Source organism: Argiope bruennichi, chromosome 9 (assembly GCF_947563725.1).
Source record: "Argiope bruennichi chromosome 9, qqArgBrue1.1, whole genome shotgun sequence".
NCBI lineage: Eukaryota > Metazoa > Arthropoda > Arachnida > Araneae > Araneidae > Argiope > Argiope bruennichi.
Genome location: NC_079159.1, coordinates 119726647 through 119742034, shown reverse-complemented (window position 1 = coordinate 119742034; position 15388 = coordinate 119726647). Strand labels below are relative to the sequence as shown.

At 34.6% G+C, this 15388-nt stretch overlaps 1 protein-coding gene across 5 annotated transcripts in view; it reads left to right on the top strand.

Moving 5' to 3' along the window:
* LOC129983809 (uncharacterized) overlaps window positions 1-15388 on the top strand; it is a 173075-nt gene that overhangs the window by 88411 nt on the left and 69276 nt on the right. For all 5 annotated transcript variants that reach the window (XR_008785456.1, XR_008785457.1, XM_056093453.1 and 2 more), the window contains exons 10-13: window positions 384-567; window positions 3658-3833; window positions 5463-5694; window positions 7287-7507. Coding sequence is in view for 3 of the 5 variants with exons in the window: in XM_056093453.1 (XP_055949428.1) it covers window positions 384-567; window positions 3658-3833; window positions 5463-5694; window positions 7287-7507 (813 nt within the window). In the remaining 2 variants the exon portion in view is untranslated. The remainder of the gene's footprint in view (window positions 1-383; window positions 568-3657; window positions 3834-5462; window positions 5695-7286; window positions 7508-15388) is intronic.

Sequence of the window (15388 nt, the reverse complement as noted above, 5' to 3'; positions counted from 1 at the left end):
AGTTTTAGCGTCTCTTGTTTTCGTAGCGCCATCTAAGGCCAAGAGTACGTCTTTGCTATTTAGCCCTTTTCACATGCTGGACATCATTCATACATTTCCTTCACTCATACACAGATTGTAATTTAGATCTGAATCAGAGAACGATTACCTCTGATCCAGCATCGCCTGTGGCATTGCCTTGACTTGGAGAACTTCGCGGCTTCGACAGATTTATGCGTGCACCAGCCACCATGGCCGCCGGGGTTCGAACTCACAATCTAAGGGATAGGCACCCAACGCCCTAGCATCTATGCTATCCCTATACCACTATATTATTTTCAGTTAGAAATCAGTATGCACCTTTTTATTTATATTATTAGCTATAAGCTTCTACTCTGTTACAGGACAACATCACTGGACGACGGTATGTCCCTAACTACGACAACAAAGTCTGACCTCGATTTCTTGGGACTAACTACTTCCACCGACACCTACCTCCAGTTTCTCTCCTCTACATTGTTCGGTCCAACCACCACAACAACGACCACTTCTGTGCTGGCTTCTATTCCCTCTTCTATTGGAATGTCGGTGAGTGTTGCTTAGTTGAAAAATCTCAAAAATTTTATTGTTACAGATGCACAGTTAAATGAACCTGATTTTTTCCTCCAACTGAATCCTTGCCGGTGTTGATTATTTCAACTTACCCTGGTCATAAAATCACAAGTCCCTATCTCTGGATTGCCAGCTTGTGAACTTACAGTAATTGCATGAAATTTGGTCTTGGTTGAGATTGTGATTTAGTAAATGAAAAAAAAAGTCCCATTACATTGGAAGACCAATTTCATGATAAAAGAAAATTGTTGTAATATTGTAAATGATTGCACTTCTATAAATATGTGATCAAAAACATCTGGATACTTGCGGATTTGCGCATTTTTCTGAATATCTTAAGAAAAAATGGCAGAACTGTCTTTGAACTTCTGCCATGTAAAAATAGCTTGAACTCGATTTGCCGATTTGAGAGGAGTGTCACGGATTGCTTGAACTCAAGGTTCTTAACCACAGGCCATATGAGGTGAATAGGATACTGGCATAGCAATGAAATTCCTTAATAAGTTAATAACAATAATTGTGCAAGAAAAATTGAGGATTTACTTAAAACATGACAATTTATAATAACACATGAAAAAATTAAGAAGAAGGTTTTACATTAGTAAAACATAAACTCGCCTTTTACCTTGAAGATTCTGTCCATAGGGCACTTAGAGGACCAACCCGAAATTTATGAAGAAGAAAGGGAATCTGGTTAACCCGTTTCATAGTATGCAGGTAATGATTTGAAACTTAGAGCAATGATTTTATTTTCTTTGGGCAACTCTTACATGGATTTTTGTAAAAATAGCATGTATATTCTATAAAATATAATTTTTTTTTCAAAAAAAAAATCAAATTTTTCCGCAAGATTTTTGTTTATAGAATACAGTTTTCCATTATATGATGAAAAACTTATAGAATTTAGGACAAATCATTATATAAACATTATATTAAAATTGAAGTGAAATTTACAAATACTTTTGAGAATATGAATATTTCATTAGGTAAATTTTGACTGTATATATGCGAAATATTACACATTTTTTTCTTTATCAGTTTCCATATTAAATACACAGATCAAGCGATATAAAATTTCCAGCTGGATACCATTAAGATTCAAAAAGATATCGGCATCCCGTTGAGCTAAATTTTAGCTGCTATGAAAGCGCAACTAAATGATGATGGTGATATAACGGCATTAGGCTGGAATTTCTTTGATATATGTTTCTTTATACATCTGACACTGGAACTATGAAAAAAATACTATATTTCGCATACATTCTGTTACAATTCATTTGATGAAACACTCATATTTCAACCAATATTTACTCGAATTTTACAACGAATTCTCATGATATTTTGTCATGTATTCTGTAAATTTCATATAGGTTGGTTGTATCCACATTTCATGAGCAAAAACCTTGCGAAAAATCTGAAATTTTTCGAAAAAAATCAACCTTTACATTTTCCCGAATATACATGCTTTTTTCATAAAAGCATGAAAGTGTTGTCCGCAGAAAATAATGCCATTTTTCTAAGTTTCGAATCATTACTTGCCTTCTGTGAATTGAGATTAATACCCGCTTTAAATCCAAAACCAAAACCCATTTATCAATTTCTGTTTATTTCTTTAAATACTTCCATGACTGAATCACGTATATTTTTGACGTAATCTTCAAGTATATTTTTTACATGGTCGAAATTCAAAAACAGTTCACTCGGGGTTTTTTTTAGAAATATTTGGAAGAAAACATGTCAATGCGAAAGTGCTTGGATTCTTTTCATTTCATAGTAACCAACCATACCAGTTCAAGTAACCATACCAAAACAACAAACCATTACAAAATGACCTATTGTCATCAACCTAATTTTTCATAAGTGATGTTTCCGTAATTGTCGTCAGAAGTTTTGTGTTCGTAATAATATTTTATATCAGGCAACTTTGATAGCTAGATAAAGATGTTCTTTTTGTTAAATATCTAATAAAGACGAAACCATCATTTAAACAACTCGTCTCCTGAGTTATGTTAAATGATCTAAAAGAGTACTGATTTTCCTAATGTGAGTACTAACCTATCTTGAGGTTTGATAAATCTTATAAGCACTGTGAATACTGAGTTATACCTTTTCATTTATTTAATGTAAGTAAAGATTGGTCACACAATCATTAGGACATAAGGTAAAAATTCCTTTAATACGTTAAGTACCACATCAGTCATTGGTGACTGATATTGAACTTTCCGTTCAGGTTCGTCAGTCACTGGCGAATGACGTTACATTTTCAATGACCGCAACAGCCGCTGGTGACTGATAGTATAATATACGACATAAAAAAAATCATATTCTATTAATAAATTAATAAATGCACCTAAAGTTTCCTTATCAGAATATTTTGATAGTATAACATACGACATAAAAAATATATTGCATTAATAAATTAATAAATGCATCTAAAGTTTCCTTATCAGAATATTTTGATAGTATATCATACGACATAAAAATTACATTCTGTTAATAAATTAAAAAATGCATTTAAATTTTTCTTATCAGAATATTTTTGTGAGTTTTATTAAAACACGGTAAACATGTTGTGTGTAACCTGAATCTTAACATTAAGAACATTGGTGGAGATCGTGGCCCAAATGGAAAAAAAGGCAATATAGGCGTGGCGTTTATTATATTAATCCGAATACATGTCAGATCTCGGTTTCGGAACCGGAAGGTTTCAGGTTCGAGAGCCGATTTCACCGAAAAACTGTCATGTAAGCGGGTCTGGGGCACATTAAATCTGTCGGGGCCAAACATCCTCCCTCTGATGTGGCGTGGAAGTTGAGAGAGGGAGGTGCCAGCTCAGGTGTCGTCCTCGTCATCTGACCGTGGTTCAAAATTACGAAGTCCATCCCAAAATAGCCCAGGTGTTGCTTTAAAACGGGACGTTAATATAACTAAACCAAACCGAATACATGTCATGGTATAGTTATTGAAATCTTTGCGAACGTTTATCCAATATTTATATAAAATAGAGTTCTTTTTCATCCATTTTTATTCGTAAATTTTCATAAAAAAATGCCTTTTTCCCTACAGACCACCAGTATGTTGGGACGGCGTGACCTGAGCGCCCCTCACAGCCTCTCTTCCTATCTGCGAACCAGCAATTACCTCCTAGATTCGCAGGGCTCAGAAGGACCCAAGTTGCCCTCCTACATCATGTCCCTGAAGCAGCAACTGCGGGACGAACTCAGATCCGTGACGGAACAGAGGTAAGAAAAAATCTGCTTTTCCCTGAAGTGCAATTAATTGTTGCATCGTTGGAAATTCAGTGATTGCTTCTGACTTAACCTAATGTGAGTGGTACTTGGATGAGATATCAATTAAAGATTTAAAAAACTTTAAATTTGATATATAATCGATCAAGTTCCTTTTTTAAAGAATTGATTCGTAGAAATGTGTACGTGTGAAAATTTCCCCCTTGCAATAGCAAAGCGATCGATCGAGTAGTGAATTTTAGAATTTATTTGTTACAAAAAGATCGGAAGGTATATTTACGGGTTTGGTATGGGAGCTTTCAATAGTTTTTTTTAAAAATACCAACAAGGGTTTTAAATTTGCAGTTCTATGAGATAATAATGTTATATGGAAATGTTCTGAGTTCAAAAATGTCTTTCGTCGCTCTCTGTGCAAAATTGAAAAATACTCTTTCGGTAGTTTTTAAGGAGTAGTGAATGTTTTAGATGTTCTATTTAAGGAGTCACTTATGCAGAATTGTTTTTAATTTTAGAAGCAGAAATTATGAACATAATAAAATTTAAAATATTTGATTTTAATCGATTGTTTTTGGTCGCTGATTCTATCCTAAATCTCAAAATTCTTAATTATACATTAAAAGGTAATTGAAAAAAGGTCATTTCCAAACAAAGATCTTTTCTCGCAATTGATATCCTTTATTTAACTCGTTCCTTCTTTTCCTGCCCAACCAGCCGTGGAAATTCTATCCTGGCAGGTCGATTTCTGTTTCATGTGACGGATTCAGCTTGTAAAACAGATTATCGTCTTGAATATCTTTGCTTTATATCCTGCACTCTTCCTTTGAAACAGAAACCTACCCACCAGGGTAGAATTTCCGCGGCCAGTTGGGTCGGATCAGTAATGAAAGGGTTAATCGCAAATGTGGTGATATATTAAATCTTGTCTTCCATAAACCTAATGAAATTCAATCACTGACGTCGGCCCTGGGGTGAATCGAATCCTTCTTTCCCACAATATGCTTGAGCCATATCAGTTAGAAAATATTCTGATAAAGTATCTCTTTTTGAGTCCACTATTTATATTCAATTCCTATCATATGGCCAAAATCTATAATAGCAAGGATTACAAAATTATAGGATGACGGTCTTTAATTTAAGTGATGTTTCATATATATTTCTTGGTAATTTATTTTTGTTTTAACAACTTTACTCTGATTTTTGTCGGCAATTCATGCACCTTTTGTATTTTGGTTATCAGCTATTGATAATTATCCTACATCTTTCCCTTTTTCGTTTTCAGATCGCCTTTTTTTTCTGACCTTTTGTGGTTATTTTACAGTAGTTTTGATACAATTAATACTTGGTTCAAAACTTTATTTCATTCATCCAAAAAAAAAGCAAAATTAGGACGTCAAAAAGACTTTATTTATTACCTCAATAATGTTGAATTAAGAAGTATTTGATTTCTAGAAAAAACTATATATAAATATTCTGATGACCAAGATTTTTTCTTTCACAGATTCTACATCACTGATCCTGATTCTTTCTGGGCCATTTTATTATATAAATTTGATTTAATAAATTGGCATATGACTGTTGGACTTGGGTATAAATATTTTATTGAAAGTAACTTTTCTGTCGTAGACGTCGCATCACTGACCCTGATCTTTCTGGGCTGCTCTCGCACTCGTCTTGGACCGACACATATGATCCCCTCCGAAAGCTGGGCTCGTCTACCCTCCCCCCTGTTGGAGGCAGTCGCCTGACGGGAGGAGGCAGTGCCTCTCTACGGAGAGCCAGACACAGGAGGCATGCCTCTGACACCAAGCTCTCGACCATCTTCCCGACCTCTGCGTCTTTCGGCAGAGAGGGCTATGTAAGTCACTCCCCTTCCCTTGTTTTTAATTTGCATGCAATAGATTAATTATCTAATTCTAAATATCGGTAGTGTTAATACATAGCTTAAGAAGCTATTTCTTTGCCTATGAAATAATCTGTCACATTTATATATAGAAATAAATCACTCGTAAAGAGTCACGACACATTAACGAGAATTTTGAGAACGCTTTCCAAATACAAATAAAAGTTCACAATTAAGCTAAACTAAGTATTTCCAGGAGCGATTTCTTATCATGACTATAAAGTTAAGAAAATGGTAATATTCATTGGTATCTACTTGGCTTTTAGTGAAATAGTGAGTTAATTCGTCATAGGTGGTTTCCAAATAAAGTACACTCCCGAGTATCCAGTTCGCGACTATCCAGCTTCCGTATCATCCGGCCTAGTTTTCTTTTATTAAAATTAAATGAGGAAGGCAAAGCGTTGCATTGACAACATTGTCAAGGCATTGGTTACCAACCAACAACATTGTCAAGGCATTGGAAGCGGGCGTCTGCTAGATCCTCCTATGTGTCGTATGCAAAATATAAGTTGTTTCAGGTGAATAGCAGCGTTCTGCTCTTTGTTCATTGTTTCGTCAGTGTGTAACGAACCTCAATTGTCTCTGTTGTCTTTGACTATAACTGCACTGTATGTAGAGCATACGTAAATTGTTCTTGGAGTATGCTTAATGTTTTTTTTAAGTGTACCGCAGTGAAAATTTTGAAATGTGTGATAAACGGAAAAAAATTGTAGTGACTAGGGAGGAGAAATTGCGCTCTATACAGTGCTAATACTTTGGTGAAACAGCAAAAAATATAACTTCGGACTTAGGAGTTGGGAAAAGTACTGTGGGGAACAGGTAAAATGTGGGGTCGGGCAGAAATTGAGAAGTGGCATGTTGTAGAAGCTAGTGGAAGTGAGATAAAAGTAAGAAAAACCATTCACATTCTACTGGTCTTGAGATAAACGGAGGGCTTAGTATTCAATAAGAAGTGAGAAAATATGTATTATGACAGCGTGTTTTGGTATAAAAACTTTGTCTGTATGGTAGGCAAAGAAATGAATTCATAGAAATCCGGTCGCCCACCCGGCTTACCCTTCCGCTACAATTAACCGGATACTTGGAAGTTATTGTACTTGCTTATTTTCACTATTTCTTTAAGTATTAGTTGACTTGTCAGCAAAAATTGTATCAAGCGGCAGTAAATACAAGCAAGCAATTAAAAATGGACAATTATTTAAATCAATAAAAGTGAGAAAATACATAAGTTCTAGCTTGTAAAAAGTGAAAATTGTTTATACATAGAAAGATGCTGATGAGCAGTGTTCATTGTCAGTTTAAGTAATACAGTGGGGTGTAGAAGTTTAGAAAAGATGTAACTGCTTAAATGTCATATTCGTCACTTGGCTATATTCAAAACTACTGACTCTAACTCCAAGTAGCCTTAGTGTAATTACAGAACACAATGTTAAATAAATGAATCAAACCAACTATATTTTGAATGTCCATGCAACAATTTTAGTTTAAGTGCACTTAATAAAGTTTTGAACTTAAGTCTACAATGAATACGATGTGGGTATTTTCAGGACGATCCTCTGTTACGTTACAAGCTGTACCATCCTAGTAGCAGCATGCCTTTCAAGTCTTTCGAGTTCGAGTCTATCGACGACCACCTCAGGAGCGACGGACTGTATAGCCAATACATGCGCACTTCCTACCCGCGTCGCTCCTCCCTCAGTGATACACCACTCACCTCGAAAGCAGTGGATTCGCCAGCTTTGAGGAGATACAATAGAGACATGGCAAGGTCAGTTTTCTTCATCTTTTTATTCTAATTATCAAAATGGGGTATATTTCATAAAAATATGATTGAACATATATTAAAATTGAGTGAGTGTGTAGCTAAAATTATTTTAGTCTAAGTAATAAATAGCTTGAGATTCTTTTAAATTTTTATTGTTGCTTATGGCACTTGTCATAGACAAGCCCGCTGACGAAGTCAACGATTTTAAGCCGATATTTAGCGTCTCTTGTTTGAATAGCGCCATCTAGGACCAAGAGTACGTCTTAACTCCTCATGCCTCAGAGTCTTTTCACGGGGCGGACTTCGTTCATACATTTCATTCACAGATCGTAATTTAGACCTGGGAGAACGAACCTTTCTGATCCAGTACTCCCCTGTAGTATTGTCTCGATTTGGAGGACTCGTAGCGGATTGAATTGAGCAAGGATAGAACCTGGAACCTTGTGGTTCGCAGTAACAAGACCAAGAATACAAAGCAATTGCCGGTGTAGCGTAGCTGTTAACTGGCTTGTAAGATTTCACCACAGACTTCACTTTGGAGGACTTCGAATTCACAATCCAAGGGATGCTAATCCAACCTTCTACCAACCAGGCTATCACGGCCCTCTTTTAAACTACTTATTTTAGAAACCGTGGGCTTCAATATGCTTAACAAAATTTAAGTATGTATGCTCTCTCTTATTAAACTTTTCACAGATGAAGTAATTATTAATTACGCTTTACAGTGAACTTGTTATGAAGATATTGCTATTATTCATTATAGGCAGCTTAAATAGCAGTAGTTGATATGATGCTTAAATATAATTATCGGTTATTATTTATTGACAACAATATTAATTTTAGCATTGGGAAGGAAATAAAGTAAATTATCGTTGTGCCGTTAGATTAGCATTAGGAGCGAGGGCTTTCGCTAGATTTTCAATAATATCAGCATACTCGAAGAGATTGTAGAAAGCAGCAAAAAAAAAAAATTATTTTACAAATACATTTCTGTATTTAACAAAGCAAATTTAGCATTCGCTTTTCAGCTATTTTTGGGGTGGGTGGGGGTGGGGTGTATTCATTCAAAATTTGTCCATTTTTAATATCATTTGAATTTGTACACTGCATAAATTTTTTTCTTCTGCGAATTCAAAATTTAGAGTATTTTCTTCGCTACAAAGTATGCACGAACATTTACAACTGCAAAAAAAAAAAAGAAAAAAAAAGAATGGCACACGAACCATCATTCTCTTATTGGTTTATGACCTACACTAACTGATAAACAATATTTATCAAAGAAATAACATTCTGCCTCAAAAGGAAAATATTAAACTTTTCCCAAAATTTTTCTGAGGAATAAAAAATATTGAAATAATGTAGATGTGTTAATAATAGTGATTGGTTGATAATATTTTACCGGTTGCTCGAACAAGCCCTGCAGGACATGTTATTTGGTATATTACAAACTGCTGAGTTAAATGCAATTTTTGATTATGGGAACGAGACATACTTTCGTACCAAATATAGACTAATTTTAGAGACAAAGTAACATCACTGATGGATTTGATGAAATAGATTGTGACTACAAATTCCTCAGATCTGAAACTACTGAGCTTGTTTCGGAAAGTTGTTTTCAAGATACTTATCAATTACATTGAATTTATTACTAAGTTATTAGGTAATTAGTAATTCATTCAATCTGATTAATAGCATAGTGACTGCCAGGCATTTGCTTTACTTCGGTCATTTTATTTTCTAATCAAACAATTCGTACGGAAAAGGTACTTTTACTTGCCCCTATGAATAGGTTTCCTTTTGTATAGTTTAATTATATTACCGTTCCATATTGAACCATTTTATGGGCTGATTTGGATCGTGATTTTGAACAGTGGCAGCTGACGAGGAAAACCCCTGAGGTGGCATTCCCTCTCCACCAATATATGAGTGGATTGAGAATCTAAGCTATGAGACAAATATTATTTATCCTCATGTGTACTATGCCACTTTTTTTTAAGAACATTCTATGTAATCTGAAATGCTACAAAATTTTAGTTTAGTTTTTATCTCCATTATGTCCAACTCTTTCGGAATTAGTAGACTGAATAATTCTATGATAAAATCATTCGAAGATCTTGAAATACCATTGATTTATTGGCCTTCAACTTAATCTATAAACCGAAATCTAGTTCAGTTCTTGATATGTAAGCGGTAATTTTAAAATCATATAATCTGTATGCCTATGAATTTCCAATATTTTTCAAAGTTGTAATATGCATTTTAGTAAACGCTTACAGCCCGAAATCAGTAACACAGGTAAAAGTTGACACATACATTTTCTACACGGTGTTAGGTGCTTGCGTGCATTTTAATCTGCGACATCTATTGGTAAGCATGCGAGGTATCTATATAAACGACGATGGTTTTGGGTTTTACCAATTTACTATTACTTTATTGTTATCATTTTGAAAGTTTTCCATTTAGTATTATCGAGTATTCAGTGTATAAAGACCCTGATCATGGAACGCTCCAAATTACATTTTCTTTGGGTTTTTTTTATTTGATTTAAAAAATCTGCTTTTTTATTTGATTTAAAAAAAGCCCCTCAGACATTTTTAGAAACCTATGGTAATGCTTCTCCGTCATATTCCAATGGTCAGTTTTGGTTTCAACGATTTAAGAGTGGTGATTTCGATATCAGTGTCGAAGAACGGTCAGGAGGACCAAAAAAATTCGAAGACAGTCAGTTGGAAGACTTATTGGACGAAAATGGGAAAAAGTTGTAGAAAATGAGGGAAATTTTTTTATTGATACATGTATTGTACCAATTTTTCTCAATCAATGCCTTTTTAAAGTGAAAAAAAATGATCAAAATATCTGCAAGCATCTAATATGCCATAAGAAAAATAGTCAGTATTAGCTAGATGTAATAGTCAACTCCAAAACTCGAGATTTCTGGTTCCACAAAAAATTAATTAGGCTACAAAAGTTATTATCTTTCTTGCGTATATGATATGATGTTCAACATCACAGAAGGTCTGCCACATTTAAGTCCCGGTGGAGATCTCTTAATTGCTTTTTGATGTTCATTATTCACCTTCGGGCTGCAGGTGCGGTTCTCAATGGATCGCATGTTTATTCCTGCCCGTAACAAGAACCAGTGTTTGGTAAAAGCTTCCTCTCAGCCCCATTTAGTCCGGGACGAGCCCGGATGCACGAAGGAACCCACGCAAGGACTGGGATTCTGCGTTCCCATGGTAACCGTGAACCGCAACAGCTGCTGATTCCCCTTCGCTTTCAATTTAGGAAAGAACGCAAATGCGTTTCCGTTCGCCCCTCCTCCGTGCGTAAAGAAGTTAGAATAAAAAAAAGGTTGGGGTTATAAAATCGATCCAACCGTCATGTCTTAAAAAGCTCGACACCTGAAAAACACTGAAACTTGTCGAAATACCCATACTCCTGAGACGTGTATCTTTTTACCTTGACTATCTTTCAGAACATCTATTGAAAAATATTTGAGGGTCACCAGATGATTCGATTAAATATTTATATCCATTACACTTTAAGTTTCCAATGAACCTTAAATCGGCATTCTATAAGGTAGATGTGGTTGCTGATTTATCAACAAAAATAGGGAATAAATCTTTCCGCCAAATGCAATAATGTATTGTGTAATTTATGCTGGATTCATATTTCTTCGTTCCGAGTACTGCAGTTGAAATATATAATCATATGATAAACGAAACTGTCCTGGTACGTCTTAGAATTTTGGTAAATAATCTTCCTGTGCTCTATTGTCAAGGTAACTGCAGAAAAAAAAATCAAATAGAAAAAGTTTTTATGGTCTTAAAATGTTCATTCTGTTTCTTTTTCATTCTTATTGAGACAAAATAATGTCAGAATGTTTAGAAATAATTATAAAGTAAAAATGTTATGAATATTATCAAATAAAATTTATTGTAAAAAGAAACATACAAAGCGACTAGGTATGATTCAGTTGGAAAACAAAATCTTACGGATTTAAAAATAATTATAAAAAATGTATGAAATGTATGAAATATTATCATTTAGAGCAAAAAGAGTTAAAATGCAGTTGTCTGAAATCAATGCAGGTTTTCAGAACCAATCAATGAGCACAATGAGGATTATTTAAAGAAGTCCATAACGAATAAACGTTATGGATTATATATTATATATCTTTAAATACATATAGCATTTATCGCATTTCAAGATTTCATCGTCTTTGCCGATTTTTCAATTTAAAAAAATTAAAATCATACTTATTATCGTCATTTTTAAAATCTGCAATGTTTTCTATAAAATGCTTCTAGTGACAGAAAGAAGGAATTTACCACATGGCACTAGCTATTAAAATTAAAATTATCATGGAAGAAACTTAAAAAATCGAGAAAAGGACTTTGAAACCTCGATTAGCTTTCTTTAAGAATTTCCTTGGTGATATATTGAAGGCAGCATCAAACTCTCTTGTTAAAACAATAATATTATTTAACATATCAAATTTCTGCAGAGGGGGATAGTAGTGTAGCGAAAATAAATGGCGCAAGGAGCAGAATATGAGATAAATACGATTCGTCGCATTTGACTTTAAAAAAATGAAGTAAATATACATTCATTTTTGTCGTGGACTAGATTAGTGTTTCCGGCGTCCTGGCATAGGGGGTATCGCGTCTTTCCCGAGTCCCGGTTCAGGCATGGTTGTTCTTTATCTGTGTTCTATCTGTGAGGTGCGTGAATGTGCCCCATGTAAAAAGGGGTTGTCCAAGCGAATGTGTGTGTTTAATCTTCATATGAGCTAGAAGTCAGACTTCTGCCCTCGGGTGTTCAGGGGTCTTTACCCTAAGTAGCTACTGCACCCCCTTTCTGTGGTAACGCGGACACGACATCATCATCACTAGATTAGTGTTAAAGTGAAATCACTTAGTAATGTTAGTTTGGATAGGAATCATCAAAAAGCAAAAAGGTACCCTATCTTTCCTGTTATCATATCACTGGAAGTAGTCTTCATATATCAAATGACACATGTCTACCAGTCCTTTTGTACACATAAACCAGCAGGAGTCCCCAAAACTTTCTCGCATATTTTCTAATAAAGATATTAACCCCCCCCCCGAACCTTGCAAAGAATTGTAGACCTTCGGTAGAGGCAGAAAACCCCGTATTTGGCATTGGTATACAATAGTTACGAAATATTAACCTTTAGTATGGATTTATCAATTTTACTAAATCTAAAGTGTGATCCTTGGCGAGAGCTTTGGCGATTAATCCCTGCATGCGGTTAATGGTATCCGAAAATCGAATTTATGCTTCACGCACATTTTTTCCCAACTGACTGAAACCATAATTTGACACAAAATTAAACTTGTAATCACAAAACCAGATATTAAATTTGATATATTTTAATTTCGCCTTTGAGTTAATCGTGTTAGCTTGTTTCTGAAACCGACAGACGATCAATCTCTTGTTGGATTTGGCTTAAAATGTAGCTGATGCCTACATTACAAATGTTAAATTTGTGTTCCCAGTTTTATCTATCTAACTCTCTTCTTTTTGTTGCTATCGAGTTAAATTATTTTCGAACAGCCGAACACACAAAACTTTCTCTGAATAGATTTTAATCAAAATTTGATACACATCTACAGATTTGGTGAAAAAACTGTATACCAAATTTCATCCTTCTAGCTCAAAGTGTTTTTGAGTTATCTTCATCACAGACATACATTTTCAAAAAAAAAAAAAAAAAAGGATGCATTTTTCGAACTCGGAGATTCTTTGAAATTTCGAGTTAGAATTGTTTGACATTTACAATACTTTCTCTATACTTCGAGTACCAGAAAGCAAAAAAAAAAAAAAGTCTTCTAGACCTGCATTTGTGTTTACCATAGAAAACAGAATAAACTTAGTTCAAATGTATCCAATAAATTTAGAATTAATTATTATAAAGCAAGCAGACAGGGGAAAAAATTTCCATTTTACAGAAGAGAAATGAATGATTGCTTCGTGTGTTATTTCAGTGAAGCAACTTGCCGCCTAAAGAAATATTAGATGGAAGCACTCAGTGAAAAATGATCTCTCGTTTGCAATACACCCCCCTTCTTTCCACCCTCCTTTGCATGTTATTTGTATAAAGCAGAGACGACATTTCGGCAGGGTAATCGAAACCGCGAATAGCTTGGCCTGCTGCCAGAACCGAATCGAATGTCGCGGGATGTTCCCAAGACAGAAGCAACACGAATAGGGTGAGATAACAAAACAAAAGAAAAGACTCTTTCTGGTATTGACGAGAGAATAAATTAACCTTAATTCTTCGCCAATTCGGAAAAAAAAATATCCGAAAGAAAATTTAGAGAGATCTCCACAAGCTGTGTAAACTGTAAACACTGTTTTGTATGAACATAATTTTGAAAATTTGTTTGAACATAATTTGCTCCCCCATCTAAAAAAATTTTTCTTTCTTTCTTTTCACGACTTGGCTTGATCATTGCCCTTTCAATTTCTGCTTTGTTTCCTTTTTGAAGACAGCTAAAGACACTTCAGTACGAGTTACATGCAAGTTCTGATAGATTTCGATTTTTAGGATAAAGCTTCCGAAAAAATTAGTCTTCACTCTTCGTAATATTTTGGGTTTTGCCGGCCTGATTTTATTTATTACGATTTCATCAGGAGGTGGACCTATAATTTATTACGATTTCATCAAGAGGAGGACCTATGATTTATTACAATTTCATCAGGAGGAGGACCTATGATTTATTACGATTTTATCAGGAGGAGGATTTGTCTGTGTGTGGCAAAGATAACTCAAAAAGGCTTTGAGCTAAACTGTTGAAATTTGGTTTTCCAAGTTTGTTTACACCAAATTGTAGATTTCTCTCAAACTGTGAGCAAGATCCATTCAGAGGATGTCTTCTTTTCCGGTTGTTTGAATATAAATGAATTATTTTGTGGATACTATCAAATTTCGAAATAAATCCAACTGGGGATTGACCGTCTGTCGATCTGTAGTTTTAATATCACGTAAACACGATAACTCAAAAACGCGATGACAAATATATTAAATTTGGTATGTGAATTTGTGAGCATAATTGCAGCTCTGTATCAAATGTTGGTGCCAATCAGGTTGCAAAAACATGTCTCAAAAAAAAAAAAAAAAACTTACAACTCGAAATTCATTTTTGAATATAATTAACTACCACATACCAGGGATTAAATGCCAAAAAGAAAAAAAAAACACTCCAAGGATCCCACGAAAAAAATCAATAAAAATGCTAAATTTGCGGCGAAGTTAACGCAATCATTATGAAAAGCGTTCCCTTGGGGAAAAAAACATCTTTACTAAGTATGCCATAAAGTCTTGGAGTGACCACTCCCGCTGGTTTAACTGCTTAATTCCATTATTGGTTACCCTTGAGTTGCAGTGGCAAAATTACAGATTCGAGACCGAGGTATCACATTTCTATATTCTGTTCCACTATAAAAGCTAGACTGATATGCATGCTGATCTCACCAAAGTCCATGCGAGACGCTGTTTTGAAATTTGAAGACAATGCAGGCATAATTAGGAATCTCGAAGTTCAACTACAACGCAGAATTTTGCTGGTCTGTCACTGAATCAGCCGTAACTTAACTTTAAAATGGACAAAAATCCAGCAGAAGTGAATGAATTCTCAGCTCACTCAATTTTTTTCCCTTTATCCCCCTCCCCTTCATTCCAATAACAGAGACATTTCAGATAATTAAATCACATTGTTTTGTTCCGATTATGCTTAGCGTTATAATAATAATCCATGTAACTTTCAAATAACAAATGAAATAAAAAAAAATGTTGACTGATTTATGCCGAATGATTTATTTTCTGGAATATTTACTGCGATGATGATATTCCAAGCA